The sequence below is a fragment of the Trichosurus vulpecula genome, chromosome 2, assembly GCF_011100635.1.
Source record: "Trichosurus vulpecula isolate mTriVul1 chromosome 2, mTriVul1.pri, whole genome shotgun sequence".
NCBI classification, from domain to species: domain Eukaryota; kingdom Metazoa; phylum Chordata; class Mammalia; order Diprotodontia; family Phalangeridae; genus Trichosurus; species Trichosurus vulpecula.
The window spans coordinates 286,627,800-286,651,744 of record NC_050574.1 but is presented as its reverse complement, the minus strand read 5'-3'; the positions used below and the strand labels follow the sequence as shown (position 1 = coordinate 286,651,744).

The 23,945-nt window shown below is 35.6% G+C and overlaps 1 protein-coding gene across 2 annotated transcripts in view; it reads left to right on the top strand.

Annotated features, from left to right (window-relative positions):
• Positions 1-15,940, top strand: part of SPOPL (speckle type BTB/POZ protein like) — an 87,273-nt gene extending 71,333 nt beyond the window's left edge. The window contains exons 9-12 of one of the 2 annotated variants that reach the window (XR_005009580.1): positions 3,165-3,307; positions 3,398-3,451; positions 4,737-5,402; positions 15,563-15,940. Coding sequence is in view for 1 of the 2 variants with exons in the window: in XM_036744920.1 (XP_036600815.1) it covers positions 3,165-3,307; positions 3,398-3,451; positions 4,737-4,881 (342 nt within the window). In the remaining variant the exon portion in view is untranslated. Of the gene's footprint in view, positions 1-3,164; positions 3,308-3,397; positions 3,452-4,736; positions 9,198-15,562 lie in introns of those variants that run through there. The other variant, XM_036744920.1, reaches the window with a different exon arrangement.
• Positions 15,941-23,945: the final 8,005 nt, after the last annotated feature.

Here is a 23,945-nt window from a genome sequence, read left to right as displayed (position 1 = left end):
GTAAGTTAATTCGTTTTTAAGGGGCTGAAAAATGTCCCCAAGCTTGATGTTTATTTTTAAAGCTATTATAAAATAAAACCTTTAAATGTCTTGAGTTGTAGAAATAATCTGTGTTTTTCTAGATAACTCTTGATGGTTCTTTTGAAACAATATGCAGAGGGTAATGTTGAGAAAGGGGGCTTTTGGAAATGAACAAGTCTAAAATATGTTGGAAAGAAGTTATAGTAAAATAGATTTCTAGGGAAAATATTTTTGGGGGAGAAACTGGATTGTAAACTAAATAATTTTTAATTGTATTTTTATCCCCTGTGAGTATGTTGCTTTTAATAATAGTCTCTTATCACAGTAAATATGAAATGTTTCCATTTTTATATTTGTAAACACTTATTAAATCCATTTTGCGAAGCACTTAATCATATAGCTTTTTAAAAAATCCAGTTGCATTGTATAATCTTTGCTTCAGAAATAGACTTGAAAATGCATATTTATAGAGAAAATAGCTTTATTTTGTAGTTTGGAGAAAGAGAATGTAATTTGAAATATCAGAAAATTTACAAATTCTTGCTTTGAAAAGAATTGAACTTTTTTTCCTTCACACAGCAGAATGTTCTTATTTATATTTTCCTTATACTAATATTAAGAATAATTTTTCATTCTTTTAAAATTTGTAACAAATCACTGACTCTGCTAGTTAGCTCAGATACATACAGATCAATAAAGATGAGGTTAATGAATAAGAATGAGTAATATAGATAATGGTAATCCACACTTGGATAATACAGGATTGGCTATCTATGAGTACTTTAGTATAATTACTAGTATAAACTAATTCACTTACGGAGTATGGTATATTATAGAGAATACCACAACCAGATTTGAATCTAGATTCGGCCAGATCCAATTAATTGTCTTAACCTCAGTTTTCTTATTTTTGAAAATGGGAATGAACTAAATTACTACTTGGCAAGGGTGTTATAAAGAAATATGTGAAGTAAGTTCTTTATAAATCTTAAAGTGATATGTAATAATCTAGTAACAATTATCATTGGCTGGAGAAAATTCAGGTCTTGTAAGGCTTTCATTATAAAAATGTGAATAATTATATTTGACAATTTCTATCATTTTAATATCTGTAAAATGAATTAGATTGAAGGCATTCTGCCAAATTAACATATACATGTACAAATTATTTTAAAGTTTTTATAATAAGTACATTTTTGTAAGTAGATTTTATATTAGCTGTGAGAAATGCAAGATCTTTGGAAATATTTGCTGACGGTAACTTAAAAGTTTTGCATGCATTTCTATATGCCTTTGATCCTGACATACAACCTTATGTAAACAAAGACATTTTTTATTAATAAAGACACGTTAATGTACTAATTAATCTTACCCAGAGCCACATATGTATGAATTTAAGATTGCCAGAATTCAACAATTGCCACTAAATTATGCCACTGAAAATTATGTAAAAATTAGGCATAGCAATATATAACTTAAATCTATAAATAAAATATGTACAGTGGTGATGTTAGTTCCAGGGTTGAGCTCTGTTTATTCCATTGTAAATGAAAGCAGCTATTATGGATTTCAGTTCATTTTAGCATCAAGTAGAAGTCAAATATCTCTGAATTTACTGATTGTGGTTTGATTGGGTAATGAACTAATCAGATATGTTCCCTAATTTTAACTCTTAATGACAAGAGTATGATGTGGTTATAACTTAACACTCTCAGGACAGACTCTCACTACTTAAAATGGTCAGTGTTGGTTTAGTTATTTACCTTAATATAAGAAATTTTCTTTTCTCCTAAAAATGCTGTAACATAATTTACTTTTGAGGAACACGCTTTAAAATGCCTGTACTACATTTTTCTTTACATTTTAAAGAAATCTCACATTATTATTATGCAGACATGAATGAAGTTAATGTTCTTAATTTTTATTTAAAATAATATTGATATAGCAGCTATTTAGCAACCCAGAGACAATGAAATATATTGCCACTCTAATTATTGCATTCGATTTCTTTAAGGACCTGCTGTGAACTGAGTACTGTCTTGGTCATGGTTATGGTCATGGTTATGCTTCCACAACTGATATCTCCCAAAGGAACAGCAGACAGGTTTCAGAAATTCACTAATATAATTATTTCAAAAGTTGGGGGTGATGTTTTCATTCATTTGATGCATAGTCACTTTTCCTAACCACATGTACATTTGGTCTTGATGTAGGTAAAGCTATCAAGAAATTAAGTATAATTTATATGCAAATATATTATTTCTATAGTTACATATTAGTGAGGATACCTGTAGTTCAATATATATGTAGGTGTGGTCAGAATAGTCTCTATTACTTGACAGTTATGAACACATTCTTTGGTTTTATTAAGCATTTTAATATACTAAGTAACTTTTAAAAAATTTAGCAGTGAATACCCAGCATATGACAGTTCTCCACTTTAGAAAGAAATGAGCAGTAGATTATAGAAGAAACTATTATTTAAGAACTTTTGTGTTTATTGAATGACCCCTTATGAATATATGACAGTTTCAGAAAGAAAATTTATCTTTTATTCATGTTTATTTCAGATTGTATTAAGGAATGATGCAAATCTAGAGCTGGGACTAGGGCTAAGCACCTGCCTTAAATATATTGAAGGACACATTTTAATACACTTTTTTACAAATTGTAATGCCAGAAAATTCCACTTTCTTATGGTCTATTTTGTGACAACTCACGTCACAATGGAAGGCTCAGCCCCAGTACCATATCCTTCCTAGGCACACAACAATGAAGAAAGATAGGTTTTATCAAGAAATTTTTTTTCCCTTTGATTCAGTTTGTGCAATTCAGTGGTACAATTTTTGGACCTTACCTAAGGCATTCAAAATCTTGTCCCGGCTCTGTTCAGTCATATCTCCCCCATCACCTGCTGCCCCGCCCCCAACTTAGTTTGTTTCTCCATACACATTTTAGGGACTAGAATTTTTGTAATATTAATGAAAAGGTATTTTCATAAAGTGGGTGGAGATTAGGCTTTTTAAATGGCCTCAGTTTCCTGTATTTGCTTTGACTTTATCTTCTAAATTGCATGTATGATAATTTTAATAATTAGTGCCTTGAATAAAGGCATAATTCCTGTATGTTTTCCTTTCCAATAGTACGCACTGGATCGGCTGAAGGTGATGTGTGAAGAAGCTTTGTGTAGTAACCTCTCAGTAGAGAATGTTGCTGACATCCTTATCCTTGCAGATTTGCACAGTGCAGAACAGTTGAAAGCACAAGCAATAGAGTTCATTAACAGGTAAGGGATCTCTAGATTTTAATCAGCTTGCTGCCTTCACCATCTGTGCTCAAACAAAATTCTCCAAGTATGCTTATGTTTTCATTGCAGGTGCAGTGTACTTCGACAATTTGGGTGTAAAGATGGGAAAAACTGGAACAGCAAGTAAGATGACATCAGATTCTGATTTTATTTTGAACTCTATAAATGCGAGTAAATATTGGTGTAGGCTTAAGAGTCATATCTAGTAATATGAATTCGCATAATTTTTGAAAGTAGCTTTCTATCTTTCCATTATCCTGAATGTGAGAGTAGAGAGTAGAAACTTCAACAGTTTATTGAATTTTCCTTATTCCGTTCTATTTCCATATTCATCTGTTTAGATCATGCCAATAACATTTTAATGCCATTATTTTAAATGATTAAATGGCATGATGTGATGGTGAGGAAGGAGAGATGTTTAAGAAATAGTTCTGACAAAACTCATCTTCTTATGGTTTTACAACCTCCTGTGTTGAAAAGTCCATACTCTTAATTAAATGTTTTGATTATACTTTATGGCATGTCTAGAAACTCTCTCTGCATATTTCTCTGATAATTTGCCCTAGGTGGCTAACATTTATATAGAAATTTAAATTTTATTCATATTATATACAATGCTTTACTTGCATCATTTCGTTTTACAACAGCCCCATAATGAGGTATAGGTATCCACATTTTATAGATTAGCACACTAAGATGCAATGTTAAGTAACTTCTGGTAACAAAAAAAAAAGCTCCTGGAAAGGGTCAGATGGACTTAGAAAATGGTCCAGAACTGGACTCTTTCTACTGTAAAAAATTAGGTATTGCTTCTCATTCATGGTTATCTGCACTGTTATATTATCAAACATGGCTGATGATCCTAGAAGGATAAATCATTTTGAAATATGTTGTAAAAGGTAGTCTGTTTGTTGTTTTTTTTTTTAGTATGCTTATCTAATTGGTTCTAGATATTATTATAAGATACTGACTTTGGGAAAATAATAAGTAGATTTAAGTTTATTACTTAAAGAGTATCTATTGTATGATGTGCAAACAAGCACTCAGGAAATACTGGTTGAACAAATGAATGGAAATACTTAGTAAGGTTTGAAATTAGTTGAATAGGGCTAAGCACCTGCCTTAAATATATTGAAGGACACATTTTAATACACTTTTTTACAAATTGTAATGCCAGAAAATTCCACTTTCTTATAATCCAGTCATACCAGTTTGGGCAACACTTGCCTAAAAGCATATTTTATTTTTAGTTAATATTTCATATTAACGGATTGTATGTTTCAACATAACTCTTTTTGGGAAAAGTTTTAAAATATTTTCAATTTTTGGGCTGTTGCATTTTATTCTTTTAAATATTACTTTTTATGAAATATGTTTAATTAAATGTTTCATTCACTTTATTTTTCAGCCAAACAACAGACATAATGGAAACAGCAGGCTGGAAGTCTATGATTCAGTCCCACCCTCATTTAGTGGCAGAGGCCTTCCGAGCACTAGCATCTGCACAGTGTCCACAGTTTGGTATTCCACGCAAACGACTAAAACAGTCTTGAAATCTTCCATGAACTTTAGAAAAATTCAATTGACTTTTACTCCTCCAGGTCCAGATGGATTCTAACATACAAACCATAAACAAGAATTGTTTTTGTTATCCTTGTCCACAGAACAGAAGCTGAAAAAGCCTTGTTTGCTTTTCAGATGGATAATTTATGGTTTAATCTTCAGCTTTAAATTAGACTGATTACTCTCTAATTCACTGCAAGGCCTTAAATTATCTTCAGTGACTTCTCTAGTTCATATAGGCTAATTTTTTTTTAAATTGTGCCTTGTCATTTTGACTAGGCTATGCAGGATTGCACTAGCTCCATAATGCAGTAAGATTGATAACTGAAGATATTAAGTTTCAAAAGGATCTTCCATTATTTTGAAAAACAAAATGAATTTTATAGTTTTGGTCCTGTGCTATCTCGAAGGTTAAAACTAGGCTCTCCTCAAAAACACTTGTATTGGAGATGACCACGGAAGTGCTCCAGTCCAAGTCTTGTGAATACAGGAGAGCTTGCTTACCTTCAAGGTAAGTTATGGCAATACACTACTTTGAGTCTAATTTATTTTTCATTGTAGGGGCAAATATGCAATGGTTTGGCCTGAAAGAATTGTATTTTCAGTACAGTTTGTAATACATGTCTTTATGTTAACTTTCCAACAAACTTTGAGAAACACATAATAAAATTTTGCTTGTGTTTCTTCATGCCCTTTAATGGTGTTTGAGAATTAAGGTTAATATGTCAAGAAAAAATAGTATTTGCTCTTAAAATTTTTATTTATTTTGACCCACATTTATATGAAGACTCCTGGACATGCAGAAAGTATACATATAATGACCAAATGTAAATTAAATTAATGGGCCAAATTAAGAATGATAAATATGCACTTTTAATGTGTAACTTTTTTGTATACTGAGTGGTACATATATATTTTGCTTTTGATTGAATTAATGAGGTACAGTTAATATGTCTTAACTTTTGGAAAAAAATATTTGGAGCCAACTGGGACACTCATTTTGTTACCACGGACAAGGAAAATAACAATTTAAGACAATGAAATTGATTATGAATTTCACACACATTAGTAACTGATGTACTCTCCCTTTCAAGAAAGCACATAATAAAACAAGATCCTGAGCAGCCTGCTCTCCTCTTTTTCCTTTTATGAAAAATTGTGTGCAATTGTATGATTTCTCTAAAGGCATGTGCACACTAAAGGAGAGACACCCCCTGCCCCTTAGGATGAGTATTCTGGGCCACATTTACAAGCATTGTTATCTCCTTCCCCCTCCCCCACCCCCACTGTCTTAAGTTAATGTGCATTGTGGATGATATTGAAATTCTGCATAATGTGAACAGGACAAACCATTTGAAAACTCCTTTTCATGGGCCAGTTCTTATATGAATTTTAGCTTTAAATAACATTTTCAGTGTTCAATAGCTTTGTTTACAATTTGAGGGGGGGTGGCATATCTGCAATGGTGCACAGTATAGGAAGAGCAGGAGAGTAACTGTTGAATTACTGCTTTAAATTTACTGTAATAGTGATAATATATAAATTGATTCTAGGCAAATTTTTTTTTTGTTTGATCACAAAGGAAGAAGTGTCTCACTGGAAAATAAAACATTAAATATATATATATATTTACATTTATAATTTTATTCACAAAAAGATTGTAATTTGCCTGTAAAGTTTTACAGTACAGGACAAAGGACTTTAAAATTTATCTTCCAAAATAATTGTATTTCCCAAGTCTTCATTAGTAATCCTAATATTTAAGGAAGAGAATGTACGCTTATTTACATTTAACACTGAAAAGTAAACATTTATTTACAAACTGGAAAGAGTTTAAAGGTTCATACTTTACAATCTTTAAATCTCTTTCCATGGTTTTAGCTGTATTGTGTCAGTTTTGAAAGTGGAAGCATTCCTTGGGCAAGCAGAAAGATTAAAGTTGAGCAGAAGATTCCTTCCCTGATAACAGGCCCTTTCTGTCCTTTGGAGCAGTGAGAAGAGTAAAATGTTCACTTCTCTTGACTCCACCATGAGATTGAGCTATATGCGTTTACAATGTGAAGTTAGTTATTTTCATAATTTTTTTAAACTCCTGCTAGAGATCTCCATGACTGGGTACCTGGGGTATAAATGATGTTTCCTCCACCTTGGTTTAGTGAAAATTTTCTGCCATGTATTATAGTAAAATTTAAGATATGCAGATGTGTGATGATATGTGATGTGTGTGTGATACAGACATATATACACACAGATAGATAGATATATGTACATATACACACATACACATATATCTCACACCGTGCATAAATTCACTGCTAAAAACTACAGCTCTAAAATACAGTAACTTCAATCATGTTTATTACTGTGTAATATTCACTTCAGCTTGTTCTAATATAATATCACTGTCTATTGGAAAGCTTAAGGATTTTATTATAAAGATTTTTTAAAGCTCAATAGCACATTTTGTACCAAAAAAAGTCAAACGCTGTGCTGTAAAAATATCTACGTTTGTAAAAAATGTCCACTTTTCAGATGATTCAATGCATACCTTCCTTATACTAACAGAAAATTGTATGGCATTGTTTTGCTTATTTTTATTTATTGTGTATATTTTCAGTTTTGTTATGTCTTAAGGAAAAGGTAAACAGTTGTATTTGCAAGTGGATGCATTCATTATTAGCATTTTGGTTGCATTTAAACCCCCTGCAACATTCTCAGTGGGCCCTAATGACTGTCCAGTACATTGTTGTCCTTTTGAATCACCAGCTTGCTTCTATGTCCCCTTTTTGTCACTTCTGAGTGGGCTTTCCCCTAGAAATGTAGTGATTAATTTCAAATGTTCCACATTATAAAGTAACCATCACAAAATGTTCTCATTCAGGCTAAAATTTTAAAACAGTGTGTATGTACGCGTGTGTTTTGTTTTTTAAAACTGTACAAGTGTTTGGAGCACAAGTATGAAGGTGCCATAACATTTTGGCTTGCCAACATTACCTCCTTAAATATTCATGTCTACCACCTTCAAACTTTTTTGGAGAATCTTGCATGTGTTGTGTGGTCATGTTGCGTGTATATACACGCTTGTATGTATGTGTGTGTGGTATTTTTACAGAGGTAGATTTTTCTGAAAATAGGACTCAGTTAAATCTTAAAATTACAAGTTAGTTTCAGATATTTCATTTCAATCTTGTTTTATTTAGGAGGCAGTTCAGGAAGCGAGGAAGCTATAAAATACTTTTTTGTATGGTCAATTTACTGCATACTGAACTAAGAAAATACAGTGCCTTTTTAGGACTTCTATTATAAAATTAAGTTATAAAACATTAAAATATCTTAAGTTTTCTCAAGTATTACTGTTGTATATGTAAACTAGCTTAAAAATAAATTATGAAAAGATTGGATTAATTTATTTACTTTTTTGACGTAGTAAGCTTACAATTGAAATATAAAAGCAAATGTCCATTGCTGATGTGTAATTGAGAACAACATTCCTAAAAGCTAACCAATTCCTTTATTCAGATTTTTTTTTTTTAAAAATCTAATGCAGATATTCCTATACAGTGTTCTTGAATGGGAAGAGTTTTTTTGTTTTTTGTTTTTCTAATTCAAACATCAGATATTTATATTTGCATTCTCATGGTCTAAAATAAGTATTTTAAGAATGAAATTTTAAGAGTTCATTATTTCCTTGTAAAGGTGTTTCATAGTTTACAGTCAACATTTCAGTCCAGATTGAAATGTATATCCAGATTTCGAGTTTTGACTTCATTTATTTGAAATTGACTCAATAATATTGATCACTGGTTTTAATATATTGGAAAGATACACACGCACACCCAGAGCTTCCTTTTAAACTATCAAGATTAAACTAGTTTAACCAGTGCTGTGCACATAGTGGGTGCTTAATAAATGTCTGCTGAATTGAATTAGACTCACAGCTTATTTTCTGTTTGCAGTAAATGGACTTTATATTTGAAAGGGAATTTTTGGGAATTCTTTAGGTGTTTGACTTTATCATCATGCACAGCAGTCCAGTTAAATCTGTATTCGGTGTTTAGAATGAAGGCTTAACTTAAATGAGTCCTGTTTTGGAAATAAACACATTGTTATAATGATTTAAAGACCAGTATTTGGTGGGTATGATTTAGAAAATTCATAATATATGTATAAACACTTGCATCAAACCGGCCAGCCTCTTTTTTTAATCAGCTGATGTCAATGTTCAGATACTTTTTGTATCTTGTTGCTGAAAATATTTTTGCATTTCAGCACATCAAGTTACAATAAAGTTATTACTTATGCAGAATCATTTTGTCCCCTTTGCATTTATTGGAAAATATATAAGCTTTTCATTTGGGTTATTATGCTTTTGTTTTTAAAATGGCCAAGTACCCAGTATCATAAGTCTTGTCAAATAATGTAAATCAATTTTTACTTTTATCCAGGAAATTTACAACTTTTGAGACTTCATCCCCCAAACAACAACAAAATAACACTTTCATCAATGAGTTGAAAATGCATTTATTCCAACCTAGATAAATCAGTTTGTACATACTCATTAAAGCCTTTTGCAGCTTATGAAACACATTGTAGTCATACAAAAACTATTATTAATATTCCACTATCACCCCTCCTACATCATACCGTCTAACTTTACCTGCTTTTACTCATGGAAAAGAAAGGATGGGAGACTGGGTAGTCCTAGACCCATCTTGGTGGAGCGGGGTAGGAGGGGTCTAGGACCTGAGCTTCTGCTCAAAATAATTGTGAGGAAAAAAGGAGAGGTAGAGCAGCAGTTTGGAGAAAGTCACCTAGTGAATGGTTAGGAAAGGTAGAAGTTAAGCCTGAGAGTCCTGACCAGTATATAGGAAGGGAATTATAGGTCATATTCCTCAATGGAGGAAAAGAGGCAAGTAGCTATTTACTTTATTATTTAGAAGTCTTTCAAATGGACATGTAATTGCCATCCTAATGTGGACTCTCCCTCCACCCCTCCTTTAAGTAGTAAAAATAGATAAAGCTATTTCTATCTTCTGTGACAGTTTCATAGGAAATGAAATGAAAAGCATATTTTAGTGACTGGCAGCAGATCTCATATAGGTGATCCATTTGTTCTCTTAGAATTATGTTTCTTGTTACTACCAAAGATGATTTTGTTATCTTGAGTGTAGTCTAATGTTGGTGTTGCCTAAGGTAGCTGTGTATATTTTGGCAGTTGTCATTTGGCAAACATCTATTTATGTATTGTTGAACATTTGCCTTAGTTTACTTATTTTAATGTTTATAGTCAGTGTAGTTCCCAAATTAAATTTCTGTCCTGAAGTTAAAGTGATAGGAACACAGATGTAAAATTAAAACAATTCTGCCTCAGTTTTACTGTTATTTTGTTTTAAATGAGGAAAATGAGTTCCAGAAAGGATATGACTTGCCCAAGTAATAATTGACAGAGCCAGGATTCAAATCCAAATCCATTCAGTATTCTTTCCTACATCAACCACCACTTTGAAAACCTCTTTAATGCCCTGATTATGCAGTTCCCAAATGTCTTGAACTCCAGCAGCCATTTTTCCCCACCTAATTTCAGTCACACCTTAGTATAAACAAGACTTTGATTTCATATCCTCCAAGATCCATACCTTCACTCCGACCACATATTCTTAATTCTGCCTTGTTCTCAACAACTATTTTTATTCTCATCTATGAGTAATAGTTTCTTAACCACTATCTGTTTATCCAGTTTGTCTCCCTCACTCTGGCTTATGCCTTGGCTGCAGTTAGCCTAGACTATATGATCTTCACTTTAATGCATCACTAGCCATGCCAGAGTCCCTCATTCGACTTACTATTCCTGATCTCCTAATCCTACATTTCTAGCTAATCCCCCCCCCCTCCCACCGCATTCTATAATTCTTGGTTCTTATTCCTGTGCTACAAAGGGTATTAGAAAACGTCAACACAGTCTTATCTATGACATTTATTAAATTCACTATGTATCTATTACATGTCTACTATGTTTGACGAGGCTTTTGACAGCTCCAGATAGTCCTTTTTCATTCCTTATGAAACTCATCTCATTGTTGACCATTCTAAACCTTTTTCCTCTCTTCTTTTACCTACGTTATAAGTAGAGCAGATAACCTGGCTTCTTCGTTAAGAAGATTGAGGCCATCTGAAGGGAACTCAAAGGAACCCTGTATATCAGAGGACCTGGGCCCAAATCTTGTCATGTGCTCACTGTTCATGTGACCCTAGGAAAGTTGACCTCTCCTTATGCTTCATTTTCCTTATCTGAAAAATAAAAAGTTTGAACTACATGGCCTCTGAGGGTCCCTTCCAGTATTAAATCTATGATCCAGTGACCCATATATGCTTCACTCCTCACAACTTCTTAGCAATATCATACACTTTCCTCTAACTAGTCTCTATTCTTGCATCTCACCTTCTTGCTTTCTATAACTTTTTTGATCAAGCTTCTTTAATATCATCTTTCCTTCCTTCTGGTTCCTTTTAATCTACCTAAAATACATGTTGGGGGTCTTATTTGAGGAATAGCAGTGAGCCAGTGTCACTGGATTGCAAAATATTTTGGGGGTATGATGTATAAAGACTAAAAAACTATGGGAGGCAGGTTAAGAATGGCTTTGAATGTCAACAAAAAGGGTTATTTTATCTTTGACCTTGGAGGTGATAGGTAGCCTCTGTATTTTTTTGAGTTGGAGGAAGTGGGAAAGAACATGTTCAGACCTTCGCTTTGAAAAGATTACTTTCACAGCTGAGTGACAGATGGAGTGGAATGAGGAGAGACTTGTGGGCTATTGCAGTAGTGCAGGCATGAGGTGATGATGGGCTGGTCCAAGGTAGTAGGTAATGTCGGAAGAGAGAAAGGGGGTGAGGCATACCAGAGATGTTTCAGAGGTGAGATCAATAGGCCTTGGCAACAGATTGGGAAACAGGATTAGGGTGGGGTGAGAAAGGATTTGAGGAAAACACCTAGATTGCAAACCTTGGTATCTGGAAGGATATTGGTACACTCACTAGCAAAAGGGAAGTTAAGAAGAGGAGAAGGTTTGGAAGAAAAGATAATGAGTTCAGTTTTGGACGTGATTAAGATGTCTATGGGATGTTCAGTTTGAGATGTCCAGTAGGAAATATTGTGATTCAGGAGAAATATTGGGTCTAGATTAGTAGAATTTAGAATCATCGGCATAGAGATTATAACTTAATCCATGGGAACTGATGAGATCAAGTGAAATAGTATAGAGGGAGAAGATGGCCTAGGATAGAGTCCAGTAGTACATCTAGTGTATATGATCTGGATGAAGATCCTGCAAAGGAGACTGAGGAGCCCTCAGGGTGACTTGGGGGAGAAGGAGAGAATAATGTCACAAAAAAGCAGAGGAGAGCATCATGGAGAGGAGGGTGATCGACAGTTACAAAGGCTACAGAGACATTAAGAGGTATGAGAACTGAGAAAAAGCGGTTAGATTTGTTAATTAACAGATTGTTCATAACTTTGGAGACAGCAGCATCAATTGAATGATGAGGTCAGAAGCCAGACTGTAGACAGTTAAAAGTGAGAGGAAAGTATTATGAATAGCCTTCTCCCAGAGTTTACCCACAAAAAGGAGGAGAGAAATTGGGAATGATAGTTAAGCAGAGATGAATATTCAGCCCTTAATATATTCTTTCCTCCCTTGACTCCAGAGATACCACACTGCAGTTTCTATAAACCATCTCTCTGCTAGGTCCTTCTAGTACTTTAAGGAAAGTATTCCCTAGATTTTTTGTTTTGTTTGTTTTGGTCTTTTACCAATTGTAAGGAACCTCAGCATCCATCTAGTCTAATATCCCACAGTTATGTTCTTGACTAAGTGATCAGACCTCTGCTTGAAAGAGCTCTAGGCAGCCCATTTCACTTTTGGACAGCTTTAATTGTCCAGAAATACTGACATCAAGCCTAAGGTTGTCTCTTCACAACCTGTTGCCCCTTGTTCTTTGCTATGAGGCCAGGTAGTAGAAGTCTAATCCATTTTCCACTTGTTTTCTCTTCAAATCCTAAACACAGCTATGTCCTTCCTGTCTTCTCCAGGCCAACAGATAGTCCTCTAATATCCTTAGTTCTCTAAACTAATTCTCATATTCCAAGAATTCAAAACTCTTTGCTGTGCATGTCCTCATGGATGCGCTCTCCATTTTATCAATATCCTTTTAAAATTATACTGTATTTAATAATAGTACTTTAGAGTACAAAGGGTCTGTCATCTCTTTATTTTGGAAGCTGTGCATCTCAGTGGAGTACCTGTGTGGCTCAGTGGATAAAGTGCCATGCCTGGATGTAGGAAGACTCATCTTTCTGAGTTCAGATCTGACCTTAGATACTTAATAGCTGTGTGACACTGGGCCAGCAATTTAATCCTGTTTGCCTCAGTTTGTAAAATGAATTAGAGAAGGAAATTACAAGCTATTCCCTTATCTTAGCAAAGAACACTCCAAAAGCAGTCGCAGTCAGACAAGACTGAAAACTAGTAAATAACAAAAATGAGTCTTAATGTAACCCAAGAATGTCGCCTTTTTTTTTCTGCTGCAACATTATTCATTTCAAAATTGCAGTTCTTTAAAACTTCTAGAACTTTTTCAGATGAATTGTTTTCAAACTGATCCTTCCCTATCCTCTATGTCTGAAGAAAAAATTTTTTGAACCCAAGTATGTAACTACATTTGTTCTCATCGAATTTCATCTTAGTAAATTTCAACCCTAGGCTGTAGCCTTTGGATCCTGATTCATCCAGTGTGTTAGCTCTTCCATCCAACACTGTCATCTGAAAATTTTAATAGGTATACTATCTATTCCTTTATCCAAGTCATTGATATAAATGTCAATGGTTAAGCAAAGTTCCCTGGTGCACTGTACTAAATACCAACATTAACACTGAGTAACAATGACTGAGTCCAGTTATTCACTCACTGTTGAAGTGCAGGTCTAACCAACCATGTCACCCTCCCCCTCATCAAATCCATTTAATCATACTGTAGTCTAGCCTTCAAGCCTCCATTATCTTAACAAGAATTGTATGAAATGTTCTCTCAAATGCTTTGCTAGGTAAGCCATTTACTATATGCTTATGTTCTATTAGTTTAGTAACCCTGTGGGGGAGGAAATGAGGTAACAACTGGCATAACCTGTTGGCGAAGACATACAGGCTCTTAATTTCTTTGTCAGAAGTCTACTAAGCATTTCTTTAGTTATTTGTGCTAGAATTTTCCCTGAGTTGTTAAGCTTATTAACCTATAGTTTGCAACCTTTTCCCCTTTCGTTTAAATTAGGACATTTACCCTTCTCCATTCTTTCAGTACCTCTCTTGACTTTAATGTATTATGGACATGGGATCACTAGTTATATCCACCAGTTTTTTTTGGTTTGGGGCCACTTCCTCCCCAATTTTTGCCTTGTCAATTTCAGTCACTTTCACAAATTCAACCACCACCTCTATCTAGACGGCTCTCAAAGCTTTGTTTTCATCCTTGACCTCTTCTAATCTCAAGTCTGTTTATGGGACCTATCCGCCTGGATGTCCCAGTGGTACCTCAAGTTTAATATAACCGAAACTTGATTTCATTTTGATTTCTGGCGATACCTTGCTCCGCTAACCATTACATTTCTTCTCCAGTGCAATTCTTGGTTATCGCAACTTGTACCCAATTTGGTATTTGTACCCAATAGTTAAAATTAAACCTTCTGGCCATAACGTGCTCTCTTTAACATGGAGACCAGATACGATGCAAGGATGTAAGAATAGAGAGCAGTGTGCGTACAAAGCAATCTGAAAGCAAGACAGATTAAAGAAGAGGTAAATAAATTGAATCTTCTTTTGGGAAGAATGTGTATACAATCATTTTAGGCCAAAAAATTCTACTTCAGTTTATCAATTTCTTTGAATGTGGGACTAGAAGGAATTTTTGAAATTACTTAATTTAAAGTTTACCTTAATAGTGATCACTACCCTCCCTCTTTTTGGGGTGGGGCAGGGCAATTGGGGTTAAGTGACTTGCCCAGGGTCACACAGCTAGTACATGTGTCAAGTGTCCGAGGCTGTATTTGAACTCGGGTCCTCCTGGCTTCCGGGGTCGGTGCTCTACTCACTACACCACCTATCCGCCTCCCTCTTCTTCTGTCCCCCAAGGCAGCCCTAGCAAGAACCAAGTTTGAAGATCATTTGCAAGTCTATGTGACACATAAAACCATAAACAGCATGAGACACTTCACTTCCTTGATATATCCCTTTAAGAAAAAAAAATATGTAGTGTATAGGCAAAACTGATTGTATGGTAAAAGATTACTTAGTTCTTTATTATGATATAATATAGTTAAGTATAATTTATGTAATATTTTTTATCAAAGATACCCAAGGTATTAATATCAGTACAATATTTTCATCTGTACTAATTCGATTCTATTAGATTTAAATCCTTTCCTCCCTTTTTGTTTTTGTAATATAGTTTACAGTAAGCACTTATTCATGTTGATAGTGAAAAAGGACTAGATAGCTTGGGTAAATATAGAGATAGTTCCGAAGTCCCATTTTGACCCTTTGAAATTTAACCATCTCCATAAATTGTTTTAACAGGCCTAGAAAGAAAAATTAATCTAGATTTCTTCTTTCTCTTCTCTAGTCCAGTTTCCATCTCACTGGGTAATGAAATTGCCCAAAGGAAGAAAATAGAAGAGAAAATAAGAGGATCCGGATAACTACAAAATGTAGCATCAGCACCCTTGAACAGTGAAGAATTAGACTTTGTCTCTCTTTCCCCTGTCTCTCCCTTCCCCTGCCCTTGAAATATACTATTAAAAAAATTTTAGTTATTATGAATAGAGTTCAAAGGTTGGTCACTGGGAAGCTAGTATACTCTCTGGGCTGGTAGAGCAAAACTGAGATTAATTAGAGATACTCAAACTGTCTGTTATATTACTCTGGTATTTCTCCTACCAAAGCATTCAGCCAATACAGCTAGACATAGCCATCTGCCCATTCAGTATTGTGCCTTTTTGAGGGTTCATAGAAGTAAATTTTGATAATTTGTGATGAGTACTTTGCTTATTTTGTGTAGCTAATGCTACATATATTTTCATTGCTTTCTTTCCTTGCATTTTCTGTCATGCTTATCTGTTGCCTGCCCATCACTAACCAAGACTCATTTTGAGGTTTCAGTGGAGGATTGGGGTGATCATAATGCAAGTTGTTATCAAGGACCTTCATGATGGCTCCTTCCACTAAAAAATTCTTTATACCGCTGTTGTTCAATAGTTTTGACCAAAATCCTAGATGAAGGAAGGGTGTATAAGAATGTCTTCTTAGTGTCAGTGTTAACTACGTTGTAGTTAGGGTTGTCAGTCATTGTTAGCCAACAGGTTATTGATAAAGATATAGGTATCACCAGTACTGTTAATTAGTACCTGTTTTCTCAAGAAATTAGTGGAAATAATTTTTCAGAGTGCTCAGTTCTATTCTTGGCTTTCTGTAAATTGTTAATATGGTATTGGGCAACTTTTCCTGAACCTAGTATATTTTTACAGTAAGAAGTTAGAATGAGGTGGTCTGTTAAGGTTTTAAACTTTTAGAAAAATTTATACTTTATGTCTTTGGAATTTTAGCTCTATGATTTTATTGATGTGTATACATACCACTTTCAGTGATGCAGATTGCAAACTGCCTATGCTTGCCCATTCGTATCCATGTTCTCTTCCCATCAGTATACTGTAGAGGGTTCTCTTAACATTCCTAGGACCTTTACCTAGAGCTCTTGACATTTCATAAACATCACTGGAAGAAGAGTGTGTGTGTGTGCATTCTGTGAAGAGCTCTTCCTTTTCCCCCATTTTTCAACTTAGCTTTCCTCATTTGTAATATTTCCTCTTCACCACCATGCATACAGCATAGGACATTAGAAGAATATAGTTTAAAAAAGTACACCCCTGTTTTGAATGATTATAGAACTCATTTAGGAATTCCCAGCAATCCTACAAAATCTCCACATTGAAATTATATTCTTTTTTTCTTTGAATTGACTTCCCTCTTTGTATTATAAGTTTCATGAGGATAGAAACTTTGGCTTAATTATTTGTCTTTCCCAGACTACCACAATTATTTGTGCATAGTAAGTATTTAATAAAAAATGGTTATCGAGTGTTTTCTCTCACTTCTTAATTTTTCCTTGATTTTTTTTTGTTTATTTACCTATATTTAACATATACTCACTTGGAGTAAGTCTTTTTTTAACTTCAGCTGGAGAAAGATTGAGGTAGGGAGGCCAATTATTATTAGGCTCCTGCAATAACCTAGGTGAGAGGGGAGGAGGGCCTGAACTGTGAAATGGTAGCTGTGTAAGTGGAAAGAAGGGGTCAGATGCAGGAGATGGGAAGATAAAAACAGATCAAGTTACAATGTGGGAGATGGAAAGGATGGTGATGCTTTTGACAGAAATAGGGAAATTTGAAAGAAGGAAGGGTTTGGGTGGAAAGATTTTGGACATGTTAATTTTGGGATGTGTCTGGGACACCCACTTTGAAATATCTAATGCATGTTAGGTTATGTGGAACTGAAGTTTAGGGAAAGACTGGGGCTGGCATATATCTTCTCTGGTAGTTCTGTGGGAGCTGGTGACATAGATTATATAGATTTTTATATAGATATTATAGACCTTATAGATTATGTAGGGAAAAGATTAAGAGGGCCTATGACAAGACCTTGGAAACATCCCCAATTCGGTGGCATAACGTGGATGATGAGGGAGTAGTCAGAAAAGAGGAATGCTAGAAGAAATTATTGTTTCAAAAGCCCAGAGAAGAAGAAATATTCAGGAGAGAATAGTCAACGTTGTCAAATATAGCAGTGTTAGATAACAAACAGGAGGCACTGGAGGTTTCAGACTCCAGCCTTTAACAGGTTCACTCTTGATCTGGTCAGACAGGAAAGAAAGCTTCAAAGGGGTTAATAATAAGATTTATTCTAGTCTAGTTTTCTCTAAAATGGTATTGCTGTTAACAGAAGCACCACAAACTCCCACAGTATTCCTTAATCATCTTTCTTGCAGGGGCTGGCAAGAGGGGGGTATGGCAACTACCCTAATGTCTCAATCGGGTCAATCGAGACAGGCACAACTTGTGCATCCCCTAAATCCCCTCAAGCCTCAATGGGGGCCAGTTGAGGCAAACACAGACTCCCCACTCCCAAGCCTTGATTGGGGCCGATCAAGGCACACAGCATTCCAGCTTGTGCTTTCAACCATAAAGGTTCCCCAACTCACTAACCAATGCCCACTTGTTTTTATAAGGCAACAAAGAAGGCATATTGCCAGCAATAGCCTCATGAGTTTCCATCACCTTATCCCTGTATCTCACTGTGCAGTGGCAGTGGATTTTTACAATTTAAGCACACAAGTTTATATTATTATCATTATGTAATGCACAAAGGTGGTGGAGATGGTTTGAACCATGAGCCTGGGAACTCATATCTAATACTTGGGAAACAGATTGTTGTGGCCAGGGATCCTGGGAAACTGAACTCTTAAGAAATAAAAAAAACAACTTTATACACACTAAAATCCACGTTACACTAAAATTCACCTTACTGACAAGCAGATAGGTCAAGAAGGATGCAGACAGAGAAAAAGCCGTATTTCTTAATTCAGCAATCATTGGAAAGTTTGAGCAGACAATTTCAGTTGAGTGATAAAGTTAGAGTGCAAAGGATTGAGTGAGAGAGAAGTGGAAATGATGCCATCAAATGTAAGCAGCTACATTTTTTCTAGGAGTTTGGGTGGGGGAAATTCATGGAGAGTTGGGGGATGACAGAGTTTAGAATAACTTCTATAAGGATTGAGAATGATTCCATTATGGAACAATAACTTTAGGGCCTGGCAGGGTCTAGTAAAGGTGATTTTTGTTTTGTTTCAAGGATAGTGAAAAAGAAAAATAGTAAGGGAGAAGTTGAAGATTTGAGAGGGAGAGAAAAATTGTTTCCATTCTGCTTGAAAAGAGGGAATGGGATCAAGCACATATGTGGTGGGTTTGGCTTAACAAGAAGGGTTACCTCATTGTCAAGAATTGAGAGAAGTAAGGCTAGGGTGGGAGGAAACGTCAGAGTATTGATATGAAGAGAATGAGGGGAAAGGAAGCTCACAATGAATAATTTGAACTTTCATTAAAATAAGGAATGAGGTTCTCAGCTGAGTGAGATGGGTTAAGGGGAGCTGTGCAAGACTTGAGGGGTAGCAATGCTTAGAAAAACTTCTGGTAGTGAATGAGGTTGAAAATTAGGGAGGGAAGAAAGTAGTGCTGCAAACTTAACAGAAGAAAGATGCTTTCTTAAGGAGTTGTGTAAGGAGGACTGGGAAAGACTTCTTACTAAAAGTGGGACTTAAGCTTAGACCTGAAGGAAACAAGGGAAACCCAGAGGTGAAAATGAGGAGGGAGAGTGTTCCAGACATGGGTGACCAGCATTTGAATGTTGTGCTCCTCTATCCAGATGAACGTAATATATAGTTAACATTTGGCAAGAAACGAACCATAGAAAATGGCGGTGAAGAATTTGAGAGCAGAGGACAGCGTAGTGTAGAGTTAAAAGTAGCTGACAATAGGGGTAAGATGGAAAAGGGAAAAAAGTGAAGCCTGAGAAAGAACTGAGGGGTGGGAGGGTTTGGAGGTCATTCTCATCATCACAAATACCTAGCATTTATAGACTGTTTTAAGCCTGGCAAAGTTCTTTATACATGTTCTCTCATTTGATCTCTAAATCAACCCTGTGAGGTAGGTGCTATTTTTTCCCATTTTACAGATAAGGAAACTGACAAAACTTAAGTAACTTGTTCAGACTTTAAATCTAACACTATCCTCTTGGTAAAAGCAAAAAAAAAAAAACAGGCTTAGGAGGGGTGAGACACAGAAATACAGTGATCAGAGATTATAGTCTGATGGAGGAATGCCAGTTTATAATTTTATTTATTTATTTACTTAACATTTAGTTTTCAGCATTGATTTTCACAAGAGTTTGAATTACAAATTTTCTCCCCATTTCTACCCTCCCCCCCACTCCAAGATGGCGTATATTCTGGTTACCCTGTTCCCCAGTCAGCCCTCCCTTCTGTCATCCCACTCCCCTCCCATCCCCTTTTATGCCAGTTTATAATAAAGTAAGAACACTTCTAGGTAAATGTAATATTACATTTCAAATTCAAAATCCCACCAAACCTTTTATGTTACACTGTACTTTTCTTTGGACATCTCTATGAAGTCTTAAACATGTGTTTCCATTTCTTGCATTGAGAAATATAAGTACAGACCTGAAAAGGATTTCTGTTTTTTTACGTGATACCATGACATGTGGCCTATCCAAGCCAATATAGTGGAATGATTTACTACCAAATCAACCCCAGTCACAATGGTTTCTGGTCTTGAACAGTAGTCATTCCATTTTTTTTTCTTAACAGTCTCATGCTGTCATGGCAGTTCATAGCTATCAGCCTCTGCTTCTTAAAGGGCTCTCAAGTAACTTAGTGTTTCCCAAGTAAACAGATTAAAGTAAAATGGATTCTAAAATCACAGGAAATTAAGAAAAAGGTAGAATGAAAGGGGTCTGATGACTTCAAGGAAGGTTTGTTTATTTTGCTTTCAAGATAGTTGTATTTGTTACAGCACCTGGAGAGGTAACAATTCTCTTTACCTTTAATAGTTTGTGTTAATATTGATGATAATTGCATAATGGAGAGAGAGAGCTGGATTCAGTCTGAAAGATTTACTTTTGACATAATAGCTGTGTGAACTTGAGGGAGTCACTCAATTTCTGAGTGTCTCCATGCCATCCTCTAGGCAATTGCAGATTTGCATTGGTAGAGAGAATCTACTCACTTGAAGCTACCTACACCAAAGAAATCACAGGTCCAGAGCAAAGCAAAAAGAAATTTATATTCTTGTTATGTTTCCTCAGTATTCAACAAAGTATCTTGTATTTTGTATCAGGAAGTAGGTATTAGAAGAACATTTGCTGTACATCAAGCTGAGCCATACTTTTGAAACTCCCTTTTTTCTCCCAGTCAAAATGACTCCCATTTGTACACTTGCCAAGTGTCATCTATTCTACCTCCATGCTGTCTCTAGCATCCATCTACTTCATCCACGTACATTACTACAACTTTACTTTAGGCTCTCATCATCATCCTCTTAAAGCCTCCTAAAGGGTCAGTCTCCCCATATTTTCACTCCAATATTTTCTCTACATAAGTGGCAGGGTCTAAACATGCCATTCTTTTTCTTTAAAAAATCTATAGTGGCTCTATATTGCCACTAGGATAAAATACATACCCTTCAGAAACTTGGAATTAAAAACTGTCCACAATCTGGTCACAACTTAACTCTTATCCATACTTACCTCATACTGATTCATGAATGAATTTTGCTCTCATCGGATTTGACCTGAGGAGGGAATACCATGCACACTCAATTGGGTATCTTACCCCACAGGAAAAAAGGAGGAAGGAGATAAAAAAAGGGGGCATGATAGAAGGGAGGGCAGATGGGGGAGGAGGCAATCAAAAGCAAACACTTTTGAAAAGGGACAGGGTCAAGGGAGAAAATTGGATAAAGGGGGATAGGATAGGAAGGAGCAAAATATAGTTAGTCTTTCACAACATGAGTATTATGGAAGGGTTTTGCATAGTGATACACATGTGACCTATATTGAATTGTTTGTCTTCTTAGGGAGGGTGGGTGTGGAGGGAAGAGGGGAGAGAATTTGGGACTCAAAATTTTAAAAGCAGATATTCCAAGAAAAAATTTTACATGCAGCTAGGAAATAAGATATACAGGCAATGGGGCATAAAAATCTATCTTGCCCTACAAGAAAGTAAGGGAAAAGGGGATGGGGGGAGTGGGGTGACAGAAGGGAGTGCTGACTGGGGAATGGGGCAATCAGAATATATGCTATCTTGGAGTGGGGGGAGGGTATAAATGGGGAGAAAATTTGTAATTCAAACTTGTGAAAATGCTGAAAACTAAACATATTAAGTAAATAAATAATGATTTTTTAAAAAGCCAGAGGCGTGCCCTAGCTCCCTAAACACACAATTTTAGCTTTTCCTTTTTCCTTCTATTTGTAGTAGGTTTGTTTCTACTGACGAATATCTCTCTGTTAATTTATCACTTTAAGGATGCCCTAGCTCTGGACACTTCCCTTTGGTTTGTCTCTGGCATCAAAGATCTTTTACATCATATCAGGGATGAGTGGTAGTTTGTTGTGTCTTCCCCTACACAGTTGAATAATAACAATTTTAAAAATTGAGAATGGAGCCTTTCCTCACCCTGTTGTCCCTGACCTAACGTTACAGGAAGGGAAGAAATAAGCATTTGTTAAGTCCCTACTGTGTATCATGTGCTGGGCTAAGTGCTTTACAAATATGAAGTCATTTGATCCTCACAGCAACCCTGGGCGGTAGGTACTACTATTATCTCCATTTTAGAGTTGAGGAAACTGAGGCAAAAAGGGCAAGGGACTTGTCCAGGGCCATAGAACAAGTAAGTGAGGCCAAATTTGAACTCAGGTCTTCTTGACTCCAGGTCCAGCACTGCCCCTTCCACTGTGCCACCACCTTTACTCAAAGGTAGTAGAAACTTTGCACTCAGATTCAAATCTCAGTTTTGTCTAAATTAGGGGACTAGGCTAGGCCACTGATAAATATTTTCTTCATTAGCTACGAGGTACTTTCTTCCCACATCCTAGTGGATCCACAAGCCCTCAGAGACCTTGAGTCTTAAGGTCTTGAGAATAGGTTTGGTGACTTAGCCAGATAAAAACACAAAGTACACATGGTCTCCCTTAGTGTGCTTAGTAGAAACTCCTGGACCTAAAGTAATCAGAGAAGGTCCTTCCTTGGTATTAACCTAACAGATGTATGGGTTATTAAACACTTCATTCTGTTATACAACTAGGTGACTATTTTGTCAGCAGAGAGAACACTCATTCATTTCCTCTCTTAACACTGAGGTCAAATGAGATCTCAGGGTGAGAATTAGGACTATGATTATATTAGATTCATTGATTAAATTAGGTTAGACTCGCAAATTAAAAGAAGTGGGGAGTTTGAATGATAGCATAGTCCCAAATCTTTATCTACAACTTTGAGCCTTTCCTAGCACTCTACTCATGTATTTTCAAATGTCTGCTAGATATCTACACCCAGATGATTAATCAGCACCTCCAAGTCAGCTAGTCTAAAATTGAACTCATACATTCCCTTATCACCAGTGCAATATCCACAGCAGCTGCTATGAATATGCAGACGAATTTCCAGGTTTGAACTGCAAAATATAACAGACTCTCTTCCTCAAAGATGAAACCAAGATGTTTTATTCAGATACCAGAAAGCCAAATCCACCATGGTAACAAAGAAGTCTGTACATATTACCAATGCAGGGAGCACCATCATCCCCAAGCCTTCCCTTAGGCAAAATGCTTCCCTCTCTCACACTAGCTGCTCTGCCTGTCTCCCAGCTCTGCCTGCCTCACTCTCTCACTTCCTGCCCCACATGTTTGACAAGCTCCTCCCAGATAGATTCCATGTGACTCAAGCTATCATGTGACTCAGCCTCAAAGCAGGTCACATGGTCCTATTAATGGATGAGAAATCTTCCCATTGCATTAACATTACTCCCCTACCCTAACATCTCTGTGTTATTGGCACCACCATCCGTTTAGTCATCTAGCTGCATATTCTTTTTTCATAAATTGATTTATTTTTACTTTTCAGCATTCACTTTTATAAGATTTTGAGTTCTAAATTTTACCCCCTCTTTCCTCTCCTTTTTTCCATGTAGTGTGATATAGGCTATACATGTACAATCATATTAAACATTTCCATATTAGTCATATTGTAAAGAAGAATCAGAACCAAAAGGTGAACCACAAGAAAGAAAAAAAAGAGAGAGAGAGAATAGTATGCTTCAGTCTGCATTAAGACTCCATTGTTCTTTCTCTGGATATGGATAGCATTTTCCATCTTTAGTTTT